Source organism: Sturnira hondurensis, unplaced genomic scaffold (assembly GCF_014824575.4).
Source record: "Sturnira hondurensis isolate 20B ecotype Veracruz unplaced genomic scaffold, ASM1482457v3 Scaffold0000648, whole genome shotgun sequence".
Lineage (NCBI taxonomy): Eukaryota > Metazoa > Chordata > Mammalia > Chiroptera > Phyllostomidae > Sturnira > Sturnira hondurensis.
In genome coordinates this window covers 8723955-8746183 of record NW_028073279.1, presented here as the reverse complement: position 1 = coordinate 8746183, position 22229 = coordinate 8723955, and the positions used below count along the sequence as shown (strand labels likewise).

At 42.5% G+C, this 22229-nt stretch overlaps 1 protein-coding gene across 7 annotated transcripts in view; it reads left to right on the top strand.

The window, feature by feature from the left end:
* Window positions 1-22229, top strand: part of DNAJC6 (DnaJ heat shock protein family (Hsp40) member C6) — a 157578-nt gene that overhangs the window by 116432 nt on the left and 18917 nt on the right. For all 7 annotated transcript variants that reach the window (XM_037043242.1, XM_037043259.1, XM_037043268.1 and 4 more), the window contains 10 exons: window positions 185-234; window positions 322-470; window positions 8947-9069; window positions 13476-13609; window positions 14368-14562; window positions 15409-15526; window positions 16805-16884; window positions 17704-17897; window positions 18010-18090; window positions 20882-21316. In XM_037043242.1, coding sequence (XP_036899137.1) covers window positions 185-234; window positions 322-470; window positions 8947-9069; window positions 13476-13609; window positions 14368-14562; window positions 15409-15526; window positions 16805-16884; window positions 17704-17897; window positions 18010-18090; window positions 20882-21316 — 1559 coding nt within the window. The remainder of the gene's footprint in view (window positions 1-184; window positions 235-321; window positions 471-8946; window positions 9070-13475; window positions 13610-14367; window positions 14563-15408; window positions 15527-16804; window positions 16885-17703; window positions 17898-18009; window positions 18091-20881; window positions 21317-22229) is intronic.

The following is a 22229-nucleotide window of genomic DNA, read 5'->3' as shown; positions in this document are numbered from 1 at the left end:
TTGTAGATTGAAGCTCCTTGGGGTGTGGGCACTCTTCTCTCAACAATGCTCCCTGGTTAGAGAGAAGGCCTTCAGGGGAGTGAGAATATGCCAGCTAGAGGGAAGTGCCCCAGGTGACTGAGAGAGAGAAAGCTTGGCGTATTTGGATCATTTTAACGAGTGGCCTTTCTTGTCTCCCTTTTAGCTACACAAAGGGAGACTTAGACTTCACTTATGTTACCTCCAGAATTATTGGTAAGTTTCTCGTGTTTACACACTGCTCAGACTCGATTTCCAGTTGCTGCTCATTTAATCTATTTTCTTTCTGTGTGGCCCTCCCAGTGATGTCCTTTCCTCTGGACAACGTTGACATAGGATTCAGGAATCAGGTGGATGACATTCGAAGCTTTTTGGACTCCAGACATCTTGACCACTACACGGTGTACAATCTGTCACCCAAGTCTTACCGAACTGCCAAGTTTCACAGCAGGGTAAGGAGTTTTAGCTCTGGGGTCACATAGTTAAAGATATAAGAGGGTATTTCTCTTTTAACATCTATCTTCAATGCCTTTGCCCCCAAAGTTGAAAAACTGCACCCTCTGGACACTTCTAGACACAAAATATTCATTAGGCTTTAATGAGATTTTCTTTGGGTGAAGACATTTGTAGGAAAATCTATCTGTCAATAAAATGCCATCTGAGTTGGGGCCCTAAATCAGCTGTGGTTTGTTGCTCAGTTGTTAGGGTGTGTTGCTGTGAGGCTCAGTTGGAGATTGAACGAACTGCTGTGTAAGGTATTTGGCTGCCTTTATACTATAACATTAATTATGCCTTTAACCCTTCCTTATTGCTACTTGGGCATCATGATGAGGCAGTGTAGCTAGTCCAGTACAGTGACACACTAGTATTAACTTGAAATAGCTTTCTGACATTCAGCACAAAAGCTCCTCTTGTAAGAGAAGATAGCACACACATAGTCTACACTGTGGGCTTGGTAGTACTGTTACTAACATTAGTAGTAGTGAGAGCAGCAGCCAACACTTACAGAGCATATACATTGTGCTGGAAACTACATGCAGTATCATTAAATTCTTTCAACAGTCCTCTGAGGTAGATGGAGAAGCTGAGTCACAAGGAGCTAAGGTAACTTGCCCAAGACCCAGCTAGTTAGTGGCCTTGAGCTTGCATTCTTAACCATTACCCTAGACAGACAGTATTACCTGGAAAAGTTGGATTGTACTCTTAAGGGGTTTTTGGAACTCAACAGAAATATTCCTAGTTTTGCAGCTCTGAGACCTGGCTTTGGTTTGAATCTAATGTCAAGGCTGATATTTCTGGCCACTGAATTTTTTTAAATTACACTTATTGGGGTAACATTAGTTAATGACATTATATAAGTTTCAAGTGTACAATTCTAGAATACATCATCTGTCTATTGCATGGTGTGCTCACCACCAAAAGTCTAGTCTCCTTCTGTGGCTAAATTCTTGATTTACTCACCAAAATAAGACTTTTTCTCTCTCAAGAACATCTTTAAATATTTTGACTTAGCCTTTAGCTAAGATTGTTTCTGCAACTACATTTGGATCTGTGGATAAACAGAAAGGATTTTCTATGCATTGGCCCCTTAAAAGTGAAACTTGATTTTAAATACGTAAAATGGTAGCTGGCTGTCTGTGCCATGTTATCTAGGATTTCAGCTTTGAGGCCAGACCACATTTGGCTCCAGATTCCAGTTGCCATTGATAATCTCTGGGCCTCAGTTTCCAGGCTGTAGAAAACCCAAGAAGGGTGATCTGTATGTTGCGATTCCTGCCCTAATGTTCAGTCTGCTAAGGGAGGGTTTTGGTATGGACCCTCTCTTCTCAGGGTGTTCCCCCAGTAGGTAACCCAGTGGTTCTAAAGCTGCAGTGCACCCCAGATCACCTAGAGGGCTTGTTAAACACCAGGCCCAGCACTGCTGCTCCAGCGGAACAAGGGGGCTGTGAGAATCTGCGTCAGTAACAGTGCCTGGCTGCGGCTCCTCTGTGGCCCTGCGCTGCTCTGAGAAGTGAGGATGAAACCAATTCTGAAGTGGTTTGGTCCAAATTGCCACTCTGTAATGGAGATTTTAAATGCAGCTCCTTAAAATTCCCTGTAATTAACTGCCCTTCCAACTCTGATTCCATCTATTACCTAATTCAGAACAAGTGAATTCATAGTCAAACAACAATGCAAAGTAGGTATTTTTATTTCTAATTCAGATGCACATCTTTTGAATTGTTTTTTTTTCTTGCTTGGAGACTAAATCAGTGCCATCCTTTTTAAAACTGAAGGACAGTGGAACATCCTGCATGATATTTCATAGAAATTTTTTTTGATCTTGAAAGATCTGTGATAGTCTGGAACATTTTCCTTCTGAAACTAAATAAAAATACAGTGTCATTATAGAAGCATTCATACATATGGAAATGTCTCTAGGGGTAGTATTTATACAAGCAGTTTCTATAAAGATACCTATCAAGACATTGCAAATTTTCGTAATGACAAATTTCACTAATTTTACAAATTAGTGTCATTACAAGAAAGGCATCTATTAGTGTCATGACCAGTCTTAACAATCTTACCAAAGGAACCGGGAATCACACAATGAATTTCCTCTGCCACAGGCTGCTCTCGCTTTCCTTAGAAGGGCAGGAAGCATGTTCATTTTATTTGCTACCTAGAACAGTGCCTGGAATGGCTACAAGTTTATCAGGCAAATGAAAGTGTCAAGGACTGTTAAACACACAGATCATACAATAAATATTTGGCTCTGGTTCTCAAGGCACTTAAGCCTAGCTGGAGAGAAAACCCAGGACATTCTAAAGACAAATGCAACCAATATGTAGGGTACCTACTGAGGGGGATTAATGAAGGGAGACAGCAGTGAGGACGAAACTTGAAGCATGAAGAAGTGTTGTACTAGTGAACAGTGTGGGTTGTTTCTCTTCCAGGCAAACTGTAGAAGGTGTCTTATGTGGTTCTTCATGGTCTGGCTTCTGCCCACCTCTCTAGATCCATCTTTCACTGTTTGCATGCCCAGAAACCCGTGTTTCATCCAGGCAACAACACGCACTGTCTCTGTGTGAGCTGCTCCCTCACCTTAAAAAGCTACCCATTGCTGTACCACTCCACGCCTTCTTTGTTAACCTAACTTCATGATGGGCAGGATTTCCCCGAGGCTTTTCCAATTCTTTCTCCCTAAAGCACAGGATTGCATGATGCCCTTAGCCCTTCACAGGTAGTTCCGGACCCTGTAGAATGGAACTAGACCCGCGGGTGGAGCTCCTGCAACCCTCACTTACGTATCAGGTAGACAGTCCCCAAAACCTTACTATATTCACCTGAGCTCTCTTTTTGACGTGGCTTTTTTCAAGCTCCTACTCCTCTCTTCCCCCAGTACTAGCACTGAATTGATTTGCATCTCACTGTGGCACTACTTAGAAAAATTCTCTTGCTTCTCATCTTCCCTTCTGTGAAGATTTGAACCATTTCTTCCTCCTTTTAGGTCAGCGAAGTGCGAGGCCTGCAGTTCCACATCATTTTAATAAGTGTGTGTGGCAGAGTGTTCCATAGGTACCAGAGCGGGAAAAGGAGACTGGTTTTACTTATGCACTCACCGGAGTCCAGCTCTGTCTTTACCTCGGTGCCTTAAAACCTGAACTCAGTCACTGTACATTTTTATGGTTTGGTGTGTGTTTGGGGATGTGGGTGGCAGTGAAAAAGACAGGCTGTTTCTAGGAAGAATTCACTTGCTGAGAGGTGTCATTCTGTATTTTGATTAGCTCTCATGCTTAGAAGCCACATGGAATGACAGGAATCCTATGCAATAATCAAAAACCATTTTTGAGTATTTATACATGTAACAAAATTAAAAATAGGATTCTCTGTTTAGTATCAATTTTAGCAGAAGATTCAACTCAAAACATCACATGGCAGATAGTCCTGTGTTCAAAGTGAGGTGCCAGCATACCTGTTCAGAGGCACAGAAGAAGTATTGAAGGTCAGGTTTTTTATTCTTTTTAGCCAGTACCCACCTGGAGGAAGTAAAAAGCACCAATGTTGACCATAAAGTCCTGGGAACTAATGAGATGCATCATCTGACCAGATGTTCTTTGATCTGAGTTAAAAAGACAGGGGTCCACTGTGTATTTAGATTCATGTATAAGCTTCAGGAAATTTAAGCATCTGCTTTCACTTCATCTTGAAAATTATTATTGTGGAGAAATATACAGAACATAAGTATTTCATTTTAACCATTTCTAAGTGTACAAATCAGTGGCATTAAATACAGTCACTATGTTGTGCAATCATAGCCACAGCCTTTCCCCATCACCCCATCCACTCTGGGAGTGTGTGCACGTGCGTGTACTCAGGTTCAGTTTCTGCGCAGATGGTTTCTAGCTGTGCCCAGGAATGCCAAGAACCACTGCTTTATGCGTCATGCTGTTGTGAATAAATGGAAACCTGGAGGAATGGCCACCAGATCTAGCTGGCCCTGAGGCTCTCACACTCTGATCAGTGCTCTTCCAGTGCCACTTGGAGCCTGTCTCTCCCTCTGCCCAACCAGGAAGGGAAGGTATGTGGTTAGGAACATGGAGAAAATAAACCCAGCTGGTTCTTTTAGATTCTTCCTCCATTTTGACTCTTTCCGAACCACGTAGTCCTGTAGGATTTCTTCCCTTTTGGGAACAACTTGATTTGAGAGGGCACGATTGTTTGTAGGTGATTGTTTGTTTCTGCTTTGGTGTGCGTATAGGTGAAGGGGGTTGGCCACGGGGTGGTGCTGCATCTTTCCCTCTGCCATTGTGCATCGGTGTAAAGACAGGAGATGATGGGCAAGAAAGAAGCCCCCGCCTGGGGGCCAGAGGGCCATGGTGCCCCACAGTGCAGCTCTGTAAGCTTTGGTGAATTGTCTTAACTGTGGTGACGTGTGGCCATTACGTGAAGCTCCACAAATGTAAGATGGAATTGCAGTCAATATTCATCAGACAGTGTGGTATAATAGAAAGTACACAAATTTAATTTACTGTTTTTATTAAGGTAAAACTTATAAATATACACAAATTTTAAACTTTAGAAATTATCTTAGGCTCCTATCTCAGCTGCTCTTCTTCTTGGGTAAGTTACTTTACCTCCCCCGAGGCTCTGTGTTCTGCTGTGTAAAATGGGGTGACAATAAGAATACCTATCTCCTAAATACTTAGAACACAACCTCTGTGAGTGTGCTTAAGAAACAGATTTTTTCATAGCTGGACCTGTCATGGAATAAGCATTCAATGAGTGGTAGCCATGATTAACACTGGTAATAACACTCCCATGGTAAATGACTGGCTGAAATGCCCCTGTCCTCCAAAAATGGTTTCGGATTCTGAAAACACTGGATTTGGCTCTTTAGGCCGATTTTCCATGGCACCTTTTGCTCTTAGGCTCAGCACATTGTGCCATCTTATCTCGTGCCTGGGGAGACAGACGGATAAGAATTGAACGGCCTCCAGCCCTGGTTCTGTTTTTGCCTCTTTTCGCACTGGGAGATACCGTGGCAGCCTTGGAACCCATATGGCTTTCTCTGATGCTCCGCGGCTCCAGGGGGTGTGCGGAGGGACTGGAGATGGCATAGTGAAGTGTCACTTGGCCCTATGACAGTGCTCACTATGTGAAACTGTGAACCCCAGAGAGAGACAGACAGAAAGAGAAATAGCTTGAGTGACTATGTTCCTTTTTAAAATGTTTTGGTTTGTTTATGCCTTGAAGTATTTTCCCTTTTAGACAGAGCACATGCTTTTAAAAAATTCTAATTGTATGTTTGCTTAATGATTATAATTATATATATCAAGTAAATATGTAATTACAGAGCAGTTTGAAATTAATATTATTTACTTGATTGATTTAATTATTCTGAAGCTATTAGCCTATTGTGCTAAGAACAATCTAGTCAACTTTTAGCAGAGACTCATTACAGATGTTGACACTTCATGTTTGTGTGGGCGATATACAGTTTCTAAAAGGCTTAAAAATATTGCAATATTGCCTAGGAAAACAAATTTCCTACACTTTGGCATAGTTGTGATCTAAAAACACAACAAAATTGATTCATCTGTTTCTTTCTGCAAGTAGTGCACATGGAGACAAATCTTATTACAAGAAGGGATTGCCAAATGGGGTTCATCCTTTCACTCATTAGCTCGGCAAATACCTATTGAGCACCTGCCATTCAACTGGCACGTGCATCCTGGAACTGAATTGTGAAAATGAGTAAGTTCTGGTCTGCCTTCTCTGGAGCTTAGTGTCTAGATGGGAGACAGACAGAAACAGTTACTTTAACGTAGCTTGACGATAAGCTGGCACTTACTATATTTACCTTGTTTTACTACTGAATTCTCACAAAACAAATGCCCATTTGCTCTTTCCACACAGCAGAATTGTGGCGTGGAGAGGTTAGTAACTTGCCTAAGGTTCACCAGGTAGGAAGTGGTGAGGCCAAGGTGAAAACTCAGCCTGTGGGCTCATCCATGTTGCTCTACTGATAAAAGGTGTAATAGATGAAAATAGACAAGAGCCTGGGCACAAAGATGACTAAGTTACTAAACATTTCTGCCTGTGGGGGTGTTAGAGAAACTGTCAGAGACAAGAGAACACTTGAACGATGAATAGGGATTCATCGTTTTGAAAGATGAATAGGGATTTACTAGGGAAGAAAAAAACATCACAGACAGGAAGCAGCTTGTGCAAATGTACATTTTGTATTTCCTTTGATGGCAAAAATTTATCTTCCCAATTATTTTTTAAATTGGTATATCAGCTCCTTTTTCTGAGAAGATATCAATGGAAATATATTTGGTGGATAAATATGGGCCAGAAACAGCCCTGAATCATGTTGGGTAAAAGGGACCACGGTTACGGAGTTTAAAGTAACAAAGGCCCAATACTGGGTGACCCTGCATTGTTTGGTAGCTATGGCAAATATTTCATCTACTTTGTTTAATAAACCACATCTATACCTTCACAAAGGTATAGAAAAAAGGGTAGCCAGAAAAGTTCCCTGCCTCTACCCCATCATCATCTTGCAGAAAAAAAGTTACAGACTGAAAAAGAGAGTGGGCTTTCTTGGCAGCCCTGGAGAGAGGAGCATCATGTATTTGCTTTTAGATGTCAGCTTTACAGAGACCACACATAATTTACCATTTATCTTTGACTGGTTATTATCTGGTTTCCAGAAAAGGGCAAACCAAGCAGATTGCTCCTACCTCCCTTGCCACACTGTTAAATATTAGGGATTTGAGACATTTGTATTTTCTTAGGCCAGTGTTATTAGTGTTGTAAGAGTGCTTTCTGATGACACCATCCACACAAAACCTGTTCTTTCTCCAGAATTCCCTATGTCAGCAAATGGCACCTACTCCCATTCTTTTATCCAGCCAGTCACGCTGGAAGCCTGGACTCTTTCTCCCTCGTCTCTCTCTTATGTACACCTCTCCACTCTCATGCACTGCCAACTATGTGGTCAATCAGTCACTCCTGTGTACATTTATTCTACTTTTTCCTTTAATTCTTAATCCCTCAGGCCTTTTCACACCCCAGTGCTACCCATCTAAGCCTAAGCCGACACCATCCCTTACTTAGACTGCTCAGCGGCCTCCACACCCGTCTCCCAACTACTCTCGTGCCATCTGCATCCACTCCCGATACTGGATCTCAAGAGCTCTTTGGAAAATGCAGATCCGAGAGTCACTCTTTTTCTTAAATACGTTTCCCAGTTCCTAGCAGGGCCTTGTATGTATGATCTGACCCCCTTCGGTCTATACTCTAGCCATGCATTTTCAAGACACTTTTGGCTCTATCTGGCTTTTGGGCTTTGCACTGGCAGTCACCTGATACAATAAGGATAATAGCTACAGTTATTGATCACTTTGTGTGTGTCAGATACTGATCTAAGACTTTGAAACGCATTCTCATGTACCTACAGCCCTGTCAGGTAGGCAGGTAGGTATCATTTACCACATTTTATGGAGAAAAGCTTGAATATAATTTTGTCAACCAATGTCACCCCAATAAATTCAATTAAAAAGTTTTTTAAAGGGCTTAACAAGATCCCAAAGTTTGCCCAAGTCTAAGCTTCTCTTCATTATTAGTTAAATTAGTGAATATCTAATCAATTGAGGCTGATGCCCAGTTGCAACACTGGTACTGACCAGCAGTGTGATTTTAGACAAGACAACCTCTGAGAATCAGATTCCTCATTGCAAAATGGGCATCATACCAATACCTGTCTTGTATGATTGCTGTACAGATTAGAGCCAAGCAGAAGTCTGGGAACGTAGTTGGTGCTCTATAATGTGTTACAAGAATATGTGTGTTAGATGAATGAAAATGCTGAAGGTTGGCCCCATGGAGTTGTGGGCTCCTTCATGCAAAGAGGGAAGAGCCCGAACAAGGCTTGGCTCCCTCCGCTGTGCCTCTCACGTGATCGTGACAGCTGGTGTAGAATTAGGGCGAGTGCGGAATCTACAAGACACATCTGTAATTAAACATCTAGTAGGCAGGTCAAAACAGTTTATATTTAATAGAATTAAGTTTGGAGCTTTGTGTAGTGAGTAGTATTATAGCCAGTGAGGTATATCTGAGGTATAATTATTGCTAATTGAAGTAAAATTTGGGATAACCTCACAGAGTAAGAAAAGCCCAAATATGTAGTTTAAATGGCCTAGCTGAATTAAAAATGTATTTTACAATGTTTTTTTATACCTTACCGAGACAGAACTTTTTAATGAAAAAATTGCTGCATTAAGTTAGTTCTTCTTTCGGTATCTGGACCACTCTCAGCTGTTCCTGGCTATGCTGAACGAGAATAGGGTATCACTTCTGGAAGCAGTTGTGTGGTGTAACACCTGTGGAAGGAGGGGAAGTCACCAGGGGAACCCACTTCCTTTTACTGTGTTCCTTCAGGTTTCGGAGTGCAGTTGGCCTATTAGGCAGGCCCCCAGTCTGCACAACCTCTTCGCCGTGTGTCGGAATATGTATAACTGGCTCCTACAGAATCCCAAAAACGTCTGTGTTGTCCACTGCTTGGTGAGTAACCTTTATTGTTGTTGTCATTGTCTGTGGTAGTTTGGTGTAGTTTAGTCAAACACAGCTGGCCCTATGCAAACTGATGCACAGGTAACATTTCAGTTGCATTATCATTTTAGCAAGCTCCTACTTAGGAATTAGGTAATCTAAAGGATATAAAAATGAGAAATGACCATATTATTTTTGCCTTAAAATTTGAACACTAGTGGGAGAGGCAGGTATGTACACAACCCACTTCATACAGGGCCTCTGGAGTGTGGTGAATATTACAAAAGGTAGAAATGAGCCACGGTGTGCAGATAAAAATGCCATTGAACTTGTATGCCACAAACACATTGGAATATTAATTCTTTCTTACTCTTTTTAAAAAATATTTTATTTATTTATCTTTAGAGTGGGAGGGAAGGAGTGAAATATCAATGTATGGTTGCCTCTCATGAGTCCCCTGCTGGGAACTGGCCTGCAACCCAGGCATATGCCCTGACTGGGAACCGAACCCCGATCGTGTGGTTCACAGGCCCACGCTCAACCCACTGAGCTACACCAGCCAGGGCAATTCTTTCTTACTCTTTTAAAACACTTTTTTATTTTTTCAGTTACAGTTGATACACAGTATATTTTAGTGTATTTTTTGGTTTTGCTGTTACAGTTGTCCCACTTCCGCTCCCCTTTACCGCCCTCTGCCTTGCAGTCCCTCCCTCTGGCATGCCCCTCCGTAGTCTGTGTCCATGGGCCGCACGTATAAGTTCTTTGGCTTCTCCCTTTCCTCTGTCATTCTTAACTCCCCCCGGTCTATTTTTGTATTTACCACTTATGCTTCTTAATCTCTGTACTTTTTCCTCCATTCACCTCTCCCCACTGATCTCTCTCCATGTGATCTCCACTTCTGTGATTCTCTTCCTGTTCTAGTTGTTTGCTTAGTTTGTTTTTATTTTTGTTTTTGTGTTCCATTGTTGAAAGTTGTGTGTTTGTTGTCATACATATAATATTTTATTAGTTCCAGGTGTGCAACATGAGTGTAGTACCCAGCTGAACCATAGTTATTACAACATTATTGACTGTACTCCCTATGCTTTCTTTACTTTTTATGTTTGATTAAAAATGAAAAAAAGATACCTGTGCTTTATAAGTAGTCACATAAAACATTTTACAGCAATTGCCAGTAGGACTGCTGATTTTTCTGATAACTGACTCAGAGTCCCTTTCCCGATTCCCTTTTCTGGAGGCCTCTTACCTATGGTTTAAAACTCAACCTTCAGCCCTGGCTGGTGTAGCTCAGTGGATTGAGCGCGGGCCTGCGAACCACACGATCGTGGTTCAATTCCCAGTCAGGGCACATGCCTGGGTTGTAGTCCAGTTCCCTGCAGGCCAACTCCCAGCAGGGGACGCACAAAAGGCAACCATACATTGATGTTTCTCTCCCTCTCTCCTTCCCCTCTAAAGATAAATAAATAAATAAAATCTTTAAAAAAAAATAAAACTCAACCTTCAGTAAAATTTTTTGGATGCTTTTGAGTATTTTCACAATGGAGACACTCCCACTGTCCCTCCACTGCATCATTATTTTGGTGGCAAACTGACTGTTGTCCCCCTAGACTGTGAGCGTATTACAGTCAAGAACTGTGTCTTCTTCCTCTTGCACCACAAGTATGAAAGATTTGAAAAAAGGGTTGTCAACATGAACAAATGAACACACAAATGGAATCTGAGCATCAATACTGGAAATATTCACTGCTTCTGTAAACTTCAGGGTGTGTGTGTATGTGTGTATATTAATACTATGATCTTACTTGATGATTCTCCCCCTTCTTCTTGAGAGCCAACTGGCTAAGAAGGGAAAAAAGCAGAGCATTTTTTCTTCTTTTCACTTCAAATACTTAACTTTTAATATAAAAACTAATGAAAATTCTTAAAAGACCTGCATGGCAGGTAAAATGAGGGGATGCATACCTAAGCACTTGAGCATGTTAAAGGGGTGTCTGGAGGACTAAATTCTAAAAAGAATTGAGAAAACTATTTTTTTTATAAAATAAAAACGTCTTTGGAATAAGGACAACAATAAATACTTGAGGCACATGGCATAGCCTTAACTCCTTTATTCTGTTCCTTTGTCGTGGGGACAAATGTCAAGTTACAAAGGGAGTAGCAACAAGTAAGACAAAGCCGATAGGTAGTGATGTAGTCAGAGAGACTCACAGTACTGAACAGTAATCTACTCTCCAGACTTACATTATGGGGCTGAACGCCAAAAGCACTAGGAAAAGCAATTGTGGATCCCGTATGGAGTATGAGGAAACTCGAAGAGGGGGCAGGCAAGCAAAGATAGATTGTTTCCAAAAGAGAGGGAGTTGATCTTGGAAAGCTATAGGATGGTGAGCCTGGTAGCAATTCAGGTGAAATTCTCATATAAATTTTTACACAAGTGATTTTCAACTCTTAGGAAAAACACTAAAAATTGGTTCGTGATGAACACACATATCAAACCAACCAAACTTTTTGCAAGAGGACTAGCAGATTAGTAGAGAATAGTTTATTGGATTCCTGCAAGGTATTTATCAGTTTCTTATAATCAAGAAGGAGAGACTTGGGCTAGGTTGTTATATGTTTAGGGAAATAGTGGTTGAATATCTGCTTTCAAAGGTAGATGGTTAATGGATCAACAGCCTCCCAAGTTTTTTTGGTTGCCCTTTTAATGAACATTTTTAATGACTATGGAGATCAAACTGATCAGTTTTGGAGATTGGTCATTTAACAGAAGCTATGTGAAATTAAACACAGGATAAGTATACACTCTTGAATTATGACTCTAAAAGATTGAAATATATATGTCTACACATTACCTGAAAAAGAGCTAGGGGCCTTAATAGATAGAAAGATCAGAGCTATGGTATGACGTAGCATTTAAACTAGCTTGGCCTGGGCATATGTTGGGAGAAGCATTGTGTCCAAACTGTGGAAGATGCTATTTCCTCTCTAGTGTAGTTAGATCACATGTCATAGCTTGCATTTCACATCTGGGCAGCACATTTAAGGTTGTTTTAAAACTGGAGTCTTATTCAGAGGAAATACACCAAATGATGATGTCTCTTAAAATGGAATATTAAATGAGGAAGAATTGAAGGGATTGTATATTAGTCAGGGTTTTCCAGAGAAACAGAACCAATAGGATATGTAGAGAGGAATACACATATGAAATTTATTATAGGAATAGGCTGAAAAGTCCCACAGTCTGCCCTCTGCAAGCTGGAGAACTAGGAAAGCCAATGGTACAATTTAGTCTGTGTCTGAAGGCCTCACAACCAAGGGGGCCACCAGTGGGAGTCCAGGAGTCCGAAGGCCCCCAAAGCAGAAGCTCCGATGTCTGAAGGCAGGAAAAATGGAGGGCGCAGCACAAGAAGAGAGAAAATTTGCCCTTCCTTCACCTTCTGTTCCATTTGGGCCCTCAACAGATTAGATAATGCCTCCTCCCTTTTGATGAAGGTGGGTCTCTTTACTAAGTCTACTGATGCAAATGCTGACCTCTTCCAGAAACACCCTCTCTCTCTCACACACACAGAAATGACGTCTTACCATCTGGGCAAGACAGATGCCCAGATGGGCATTCCTTTGCCTGGCCAAGTTGACACATAAAATGAACCATCACAGATTGGATGTGTTTTTAACCTGAAAAATAAAAGTATTCATGGAGAGGGAGGGCTGTCCCAGAGGGAAAGAAGTCGGTTCACTCTTGGTCCTCCCAGAAGGAAGAATGAGGATCACCCAGTGGCATAGACTTCAACTCAACATATTCAGTGTAAGGAAGACCTTCGTAAAGGGACTGGCCTTCTTCAAGGAGCAGTAAGCTCCCTGTAACTTCCAGTGTTCTGGAAGAGGTTGGGCCACCATCTGTCAGGACTGTTATTGTATGTATTCCTCCACTGAGTGAGGTTGAGTCTTCTTTTATATGACTTTGTATGAATCTAGGAACATATATTGAATGAATTTTAGACATAGCATATTCTACAATAAAATGCAGTATTTACCTAACCTGCAAAGTCTACTTCCAGCCCCAAACCAAGATACCTTAGCTGTTCTGATGCCTCAAGTCCAAAGTTACTTTGAAGGTTAGATTATTTTTTAGTAAATACACACAAATCAAACTTATATTGGCTGGGTTTCTTAGGTTAGTAGAGAGTCAATTCATCCTAAGAATAAGTCTCTTCTTTCTTCTTGGTGATTTAAATAGCTGGGACCAAGTTTGTTTTTTGAGTAAACAATTTTGAACTGACAGTCATGCCGCCAGCCTGGGAGGGGGAGAGAAAAGGATTTCTCTCCTCTCCCCCTACCCCACCCTCAACTCATCTCTTTTAGTGGTGAGTGGCTGGTTGGACTATATTTATGACAAGTTTATGCATTTCCTTTGGCAGGATGGACGGGCAGCATCGTCAATTCTGGTTGGTGCTATGTTCATTTTCTGTAATCTCTACTCTACTCCTGGACCAGCTGTTCGATTGTTATATGCAAAGCGGCCGGGCATAGGACTTTCGCCTTCCCACAGGAGGTAAAGTAGATGCAGGGTAGGCGCAGATGTGCAGACATAGTCAAATGGGTATCACACACTGAAAAAACAGCAAACACCTTTTTTATTCATTTATTTATTTATTTATATTTTATTTATTTATCTTTAGAGGGGAAGGGAAGGAGACAGGAAGAGAAACATCAATGTATGGTTGCTTCTTGTGCATCCCCTGCTGGGAATTGGCCCTTGTGGGGAACTGGCCTGCAACCCAGGCATGTGCCCCGACTGGGAATCAAACTGCGATTGTCTGGTTCGCAGGCCCGCGCTCAATCCACTGAGCTACACCAGCCAGGGCAGCAAACACCTTTTTAGATAATTGACTTATTATCTTTCTCTTCTTTAAATTGTGTCTCCTTGCCATGTTGGGGGGAGATTAAAAGTGTTTCTGATGATAAAATTCTAAAATGTTTTCAATGCCAACCTCTAACTGACAAATTTTATCAGTTAGATCAAATAGGAATAGTTGTTCAGATACCGTGCTAATATAAAGCTCCCAGAAGTGTTTTCCTTTAATAAATACTCCTTATTGGTGCTCAGGGGGAAGTACAGCAGTGTCACTAGATAAAAGCTTTCCTCAACTGTCAGCTGCGTTCTCTTTTGCTAGTTCATGTTAAAGAAACTAACATAGTAATTTTTTATTGCAAGTTAATCATTTACGGAAATAGACATCGTAACAAAGATCAGTTGCTTCTTTCTTCCGGTGTGGTGGGCACCAACAGAATGACTGTCTTCTGTTCCAGATACCTGGGCTACATGTGTGACCTCCTGGCAGACAAGCCCTACCGCCCTCACTTCAAACCTCTCACAATTAAGTCGATCACTGTCAGTCCGGTCCCTTTTTTTAACAAACAGAGAAATGGGTGTCGCCCTTACTGTGATGTGCTGATTGGAGAAACCAAAATATATACAACCTGTGCCGATTTTGAACGAATGAAGTAAGTCATGATACTTCATTTCTTCTTGTGCACTGCTCAATTCTGTAAGATGGATCATGGCGGATACTTTTTAAAAAAGTTTATCATTGGTGGTAAATGTAGGAAAGCACAATCAGGTCAAGGGAAGTCATAGGCCCCTTTCCAGTGGAATACAAGCTAAGGAGACTACTTGAGCTGTAATGAGGGTTAAGACTCTGCTGTGGGACAGAGGGCCTGACCTTGAAGAAATTTGGTGAGTATATGGAGGAGTCAGAGATAATGAGGTTTCTAGGTGAACAGCTAGGTAGATGCTGATGAAATTGAAGACATTGTAGAATCTGTAAGAAAGAGCAGCCGCCAGTGGGACGTGTTAGGGGAAGGGAGTGGAGAGGAGGTAGCAGGCAGCAGCATGAACTGAAATTATTTTGGAATCTATTGAATTGGGGGATTAGTATCCAGGGTCCTCACAGAACATGTCTTTGCTGCTTCTGTACGGACTTCAGTTGGACTTTTTGTTCTTTCTGTCTCTGTTTTTACCATTAATTTAAAGTTAAGGAAAGGTGGATACATCAGGGCTAGATGTAATTGAAGAAAATGAGATCTGCAAAGTAGGGATGGGTGATTGTGTGTCTAGAAGTCCAAATGGGATGGCAAGAGAGGCCAAGGCTCTGGACCAGTGCCCTGCCATGGTGGAACCAGTGTGCACCCAGTTAGCACTGGCTGTGCTCCTACTTTGCTCAGATAGCACATGATTCCTGGGTCCAGGCCTGGGCCAACAACAGGTCCCTTGGCCAAAACCACAGAGGACTATACCTGTGATTGTACCAAACTGGACTCTCTCTCATGTATGTTCTTGTCTGTTTAAAGAGAATACCGTGTCCAAGATGGGAAAATCTTCATTCCCTTGAGCATCACTGTGCAAGGAGACGTGGTGGTTTCCATGTATCACTTGAGATCAACCATCGGGAGCCGGCTACAGGCCAAGGTATGGTCTCAGGAAGGGTCACGGCGGAAGTACCTTTGAGCCTTCAATGGGAGTGTTTCAGAGTCTTCCTTCTATATCATTTTGGGCTTGAGAGGCTTATGGTTTTAGACCCAGAAAGAGCCTTTAGAGATTGCTGATGCCCATCTCCCTCGTTTTACAAGGGAGGGGACTAAGGCTCAGAGAAGCTATGATCTACCCAGCTTGGACACTAATAAAGATAGTCACCCTCATGAGGGTGGCTGTCTCTATTGGGGAATGTGGGATTGAGTAATGATATATTTTTTTAAATTTTTATTACAATAAAATTCACCCCTTTAAAGTGTACAACTCCCTTTGTATTTAGCATTTTCAAAGGGTAATGCAGCCATAAGCACTGTCTAAATCCAGAACATTTTCATCACCCCCAAAAGAAGCCCTGCACCAATTAGCAGTCACTGCCTGTTCCCCCTTCCCTATCCCCTAGGCAACCACTGATCTGTTTTTTTATCTCTAAGGATTTGTCTGTTTTGGATATTTCATATAAATGGGATTATACAATATATGGTCTTTTGTGACTGGCTCTTTTCACCTAGCATAATGTTTTTGAGATTCATTTATCATACATGTATTAGTATTTCATTCCTTTATATAGTCAAATAATATTCCATTGTATGACTATACTGCCTCATTAATCTCTTCATCCATTGATGGATATTTGACTGATTGCCACTTTTTGGATATTACAAATCGTGCTATAAGTAATTGCATTTAAATTGCTCTGTGCCATTCATTGCCACCTAGTTCAGGGCTGACCAGAATAAGACTGTGTCCCTGTCTTTAAAACACTTAGACTAGCAGGGGAAACGTTGCACATGTACAAATGTGCACTGCCTCCTAGAGGCCAGATTAGATGCTATAGTGGGAGCAGTTTGTTTTAGCCAGTGGTGGCCCAGAAAGGCTACGGAGGGAGGGGCTGTGACCTTACAAGGTGGGGATGAGCTTATCAGGTTGGAAGAGGGGCATTCTAGATGGAAGGGGTGGAATGAGTCAAACTGTAGCAGTGTGTAAGAACATGGACATTGGCAGGTGAGGAAATGGCTTGCCAAGGCAGAGGTCATGGAGGGGGAAGGCCACAACAAAGCTCAGCCTGTTTCAAATAGGGGTTTATTTAATATTCATCATAAGCACAGGCTCAGACTTAGAAACAATTGGAGGTTCATGGCTCCCCAAAATATAATCTTTTGATTGGATTCCCTCTTCATGGATTGACTGTAATGGGATTCTCTCCTGTGTTTTTAGGTGACCAACACTCAAATATTCCAGCTGCAGTTTCATACTGGATTCATACCAGTGGAAACAACAGTTTTGAAGTTCACCAAGTGAGTGCTGCTTGGGCCGAAAACCCTTTCAATCGAAACAGCTGTGATTTTCTGGGAGCCAGTTGCTCAGTGCTCATTAGTGCTGTGCTGTAGCATCCCTGAGTCTGCTGCGGGACTGGGAATGTAGCTTAGCAACGCAGAGAGGCTGGTTCTGATTTGTCTTGAACACGAATGGTTCAAAGGACTTGAAACAGAAAGGCCCAGAATGCCTAAAATTCCACATGAAGGAGTAAGAGGGAACAAAGTGTCAGTGCTGCGATCCTTTGCATCTGTGTTTCCCTTTGTGGGATGGCAGTTTCGTCAGGAGTATCATGTGAGCAGTGGCCCTTCAGAATGGATTCCAGGCCATAGCATTGAGACCCTATTGCATCAGATATTAACCCTCCGTTGCTGTATTTTAGTGCGGTCTAGAGACCTCAGGGAGGTGGCTGGGGTGATGAATGGGAGTTGCTGGGTCAGGGTGGGGCTAGACATCTGAGAGCTCAGGGTGGTGGCCTTGGGCCTATGTCACTATATTAATAACTGATTTGGCCATGCTGGTGCATAGTGGCTGTATATATCACCCCTGCTTTCTAGAGTACTTTCATGTGTAGTAGTATCCAAGTTCTCTGAGTAGGCATTATTCTCCTCTTTACTCTAGAGGAGTAAACTGAGGCTTAGACCCGTAAGTAAAGTAACTTATCTGGTTAATGATGGTTCTTTTCCTAAAAATGCATCTCAGAGTTAACCTAGGAGTCAGCCTCCAGTGGTTCCTGTGCTGAACACTGTACTGATTCCATTGTTTTTCCACTGATCTTATTCTTTTACTTTTCTATTTAGGCCTGAGTTGGATGCATGTGATGTACCAGAAAAATATCCTCAGCTATTTCAGGTGACTCTGGATGTAGAACTACAGCCCCATGACAAAGTGGTAGACTTGACCCCACCATGGGAACATTATTGCACAAAAGATATCAATCCCAGCATCCTCTTTTCTTCTCACCAAGAGCAACAAGATACTATAGCCTTAGGAGGTGAGAGTCACCTGATGGTTGTGTTTTTAGCTGGAAGCCTCTGTGTTGTTAATAAGTCACACTGACTTGTTTCCCATGTTTTATTGACACTGTGTGGCCTCTTGTCTTGCAGGACAGGCTCCGATAGATATCCCTCCAGACAACCCCAGGCATTTTGGGCAAGGCGGCTTCTTTTCCACTCTCTGTTGGCAAGGTACTTCCAAGCATGTCTTTTAAGCTATGGTTAGTTGGTTAAATCACGTGGTTCTTTCACAAAGGTGATTGGTTCTCGAAGCAGCCTAAAGTAAAGCAGCACTTGGAAGTCAGCACGTTCCCCCTTATTTGTCACTGTCTTGGCTCATTCCTTTTTCAAATGAAGCAGCCGCCTGCTTTCCCGTCCATAACTGCCACTAGCCTAATGCGGAGGCTTCTTTACGCGGAATGCTGCCGTTTCTCTCTGCGGGGTATAGTTTAGATCACATTTTCCCTGAGTTTACAAATAAGCATGATATTTACCAGGATCTCCCTTTACACTGACGACACACAAATGAACTCTGTCTCTTGCCCTCAGCTAAATATTCTAAAAATGTAAAATCTGGCAGAGCTGAGCTTCCCTTGCCGCAGAGAAGGTGAACACCATCCTGGGCCCCTGCTGTTCGCTTTAACAGCGGTGGCCGAAATCAGGCTCCATCTCAGGGTCCTTTTCTGCTGAACCTGGTGGTGTTTCAGAATCTTTCTAACATAATACTTCCAATTGCTGCCATCGGTAGACTGGCATTGGCATTCTAATGGATACCCACCTGCCATCCTGTCACCAAGGATTGGGGCTGTGAGTTTCTCAAGTTGGAAATCAGAAAGAACCACCCAAGATATTTCCAGACAAATCTTATTGGACTTGTAGCAAGTGTGAGGGAGATAGCATGCAAGGACAGGGTTCCTGACTCGCTCCCTGATGGCTTTGCTGGGTTGTTTTTTAAACTATTTAATTATTTATTAAATTTATTTAGTTATTTTTCAAGTACAGTATTCTGTCTATTACTCCCATCCCATCCCACCCCCCATGCTCCCCCCCTCCCATTTCCACCCTTCTCAGTTGTTGTCCATGTTGGGTTGTTTTTAATAGGCTGCGGATAAAGCAGGGATGATTCAAAGTTGGGCAAGACATGGATTTTTTCTGGGTTAGGCCTGGACCACTTCCTCTGTCCTTTGAGTTGCTTAGCAATAATCTTTGTGCCTGCACTGTGAGGGCAAGATGGCCGTGAGGCTCATCACTGCTGCCCTAGGAAGGCTGTATTGCAGGGAAACCTTAATTGTGAATGCGAAACGGTAGTTTCCACATCTGGAAATGGAGGGATGGTTGCATTCCTGCAGTTATTTTATCTGGTGTTCCTTTGGCCCCAGGCCCAAGTCCCTATGCTGTCTCAATCCTTGCTTCAGAGTTTGCTGAAGTTAACTGCAGGGTTCAATGTAGAATTCAAGAGTAAAGAAATCCTCTGTGAAAGAGATAGGACACTGGCTTTGGCAATGGTCTGCTTACCATTTTCTTGAAGGACCTTCCACAGCTGTGTGGACATAAGACAGTATTCCCATAGCCTACACAGAATTTCCTGTGTTGGTGAAAGAAATTGGTCATAGAATTCCTTTGAACTGAAAGGCCTACATTCAGAAATAGGACCAATAACATTTTTAAAAATGGGAAACTTGGAAAATCTAGATAGCAGGTAGATGTCCCAGCTCCCTCTTGGTTCCCTCTACATCTTGTCTTTTCCACACAGGGCTTTCCATAAAACTTCAGGTTTATCTCTTACTGTGATTTTAGTAAGTGATTCTGACATAGGTTTTAGTGCAGATGCACAGTTTCTTATCCTCACTTCACTGAGCCAGTTGTGTTTAGGAGTGCAGAATTTGGGGGGTTTGGAAAGGTGACGCAGGACAGACTGTGTGTCAGGTGGCATCCCCAAGGGCATGTCCAACAGCCTGTACTCAGACATGTGAACATCTCTGCAGTGAAACATGTAAGTGATGACCACGAGCGAAAGTCTTGGAGACCGTAAGTATTTTCACATCAGCTCTGGTCAGATTACTCTGCCTCCTTGGTTTGCACCAAACTTAGGAGAACCTTTACCTTCCCATAGCTTTTTTCATTTCAGAACTGGGGTCAGGGATGTGGGTCTATCTGACATTAAATAATAAAGTTCCATGGGAGGGGCTGTCCCAAGGAGGGCCTGGAAAGGCAGCATCTCTGTTCCTTCTCAGAAGATGCCTCTTTCCTGCTCCCTATTTTATGCTGAAAGTACCGCCTTTCAGTTTGGTGTAAGGACCATCCTAAGCAGAGCCATTCCCTCTAGTTACTTACTAGGTGTATGGTTCGCTTCAGTTCCAGACTGTGGGAGAAAGCCTTGTTTTTGGCTACAGGCCACACAGAAAAGTAAAACATGAGAGGAGTCAGCAAAGGAATAGGAAATAATGGTTTTCTAAAGCACCTAGCATTGTGCCTGGAAGATAACCACAGTAATAATAATTATCATTATTAATAAAAAGACATAAATACTTTACTTCTTACTCTTTATCTGAACATTCCCTGTGTACCATCTCCTGTAATTCTCACAGCAGCCATGTGAGTTAGGTTAGGTCATGTTCATTACCCCTGTTTTGAGGGGGAGGAGACTAGGGCACCGAGAGTACAGTCACTTTCTCAGTGCCGTGGAGCCAGTAGGTGGTGGAGCTGGGATTCAAACCCAGGTTATCTGGCTCCAGGTTTTCTGCTCTTTACCCTTATGCTGTAGTGACTCTCAGATGTTTAACAAATGCTGATCTAATGCAAAGTGAAATACATCAAGTTTCCCATGGGAAAGGGTCCGAGAGCATTGTTTGCTCAGGACTGCTTCTGTCTTTCTGGAGTGTGTGTGTGTGTGTGTGTGTGTGTGTTGACCTATACACACATAATTTAAAAAACTATGCTGTGGCCAGTAGCTAACATTTATTGGCATCCTGGCCTTTCTTAGATCAGAAATCAGAGAAATCATTCTGTGAGGAAGACCATGCTGCCCTGGTGAATCAGGAAAGTGAGCAATCGGATGATGAACTTCTGACCCTTTCCAGTCCACACGGCAGTGGCACCGATGACAGACATCATGGAACCAAGAAGCCCAGCAAAAGGCAGCAGGAGCCAGCTGCCCCTCCACCCCCCGAGGATGTGGACCTTCTGGGCCTAGAAGGGTCTACAGTGAGTCAGAACTTCTCCGCACCAGTGGCTCCTCCCACCAATTCTGATCTGCTCAGTGACCTGTTTGGGGGTGCAGGTGCGGCCAGCCCTGCCCAGGCCGGACAGGCTGGGGTGGAAGATGCATTTCATCCAAGTGGACCCGCATCTGCCCAGTCAACACCACGCCGGTCTGCCGCTTCCACCTCTGCATCTCCAACTCTGAGGGTGGGGGAAGGTAATTTTTCCTGCTCTAGACTTCGCAGTTTTGAAATATAACCTTTGGGCCAAGCAGGTAGAATTGACCCTTCTTAATAAGCTAGAAATTTCTGGTCTCACTGAAAGTCCCTCAGAAGTCTATATTTTTATTTAAATGGGGAATACAAGACAAAGTAGAATGTAGGACAGAGTAAGAGTGAATATTTGAGCTTCTTGTACTTACTTTAATTTTTTTTTCAGGGCTTTGGTATCTGAGCTTGAGTTGTAGACTGATGAATAATTATTAAAAATGACATCTGATATTTGTGGGGTATTGACTATTTGCCAAACATGGAATTTAATGCCAAACATTTATTCAGTTTTTATAATACCCCATTAAATTGGTGCAATTATTATCCCCACTTCATAGTTGAGGAAATAGAGGCTTAGAGTCAAATTGGTAGCATACTGTTCATGCAGTTAGAAGTTGATGGGGCCAGTGTCCAAAAGTAGGCTATTTGACTCCAGGCTTTCCCTTGCTTTTTCCTGTAACGCCTTCCTGGAATTGTAGTTTTCTGAATACGCCTTGGCTATGCAGAGAAGTACTTGGTTACATCAGGATGTATTTAAGGGACCCATTCTAGCAGCACTGCTGGCCGTAGCAGAGCTGTTGGTGCCAGGTGAGGAGTTGGAGCCACCTGTGACTCAGTGAGCTTCATCTTGCTGGGGACTCAGCCCTTCCTGTGGCTGGACATCCACAGTTTTTTGATATTTGCAAGACAGTGTTGCTGAGTAAACAAAAGCCTATTAGAGCATCTAACAATCAGTTGCTTCTCGTTACCAGGATAGCATCACATTAGAAAGAAGAAAGAAAATTGTCTCAATAGTCCAGGTATATGTTGGCCTCTGGGAACTTTTTTCCCCAAGCTTATTCTTCACTGCTCAGAAGGCCT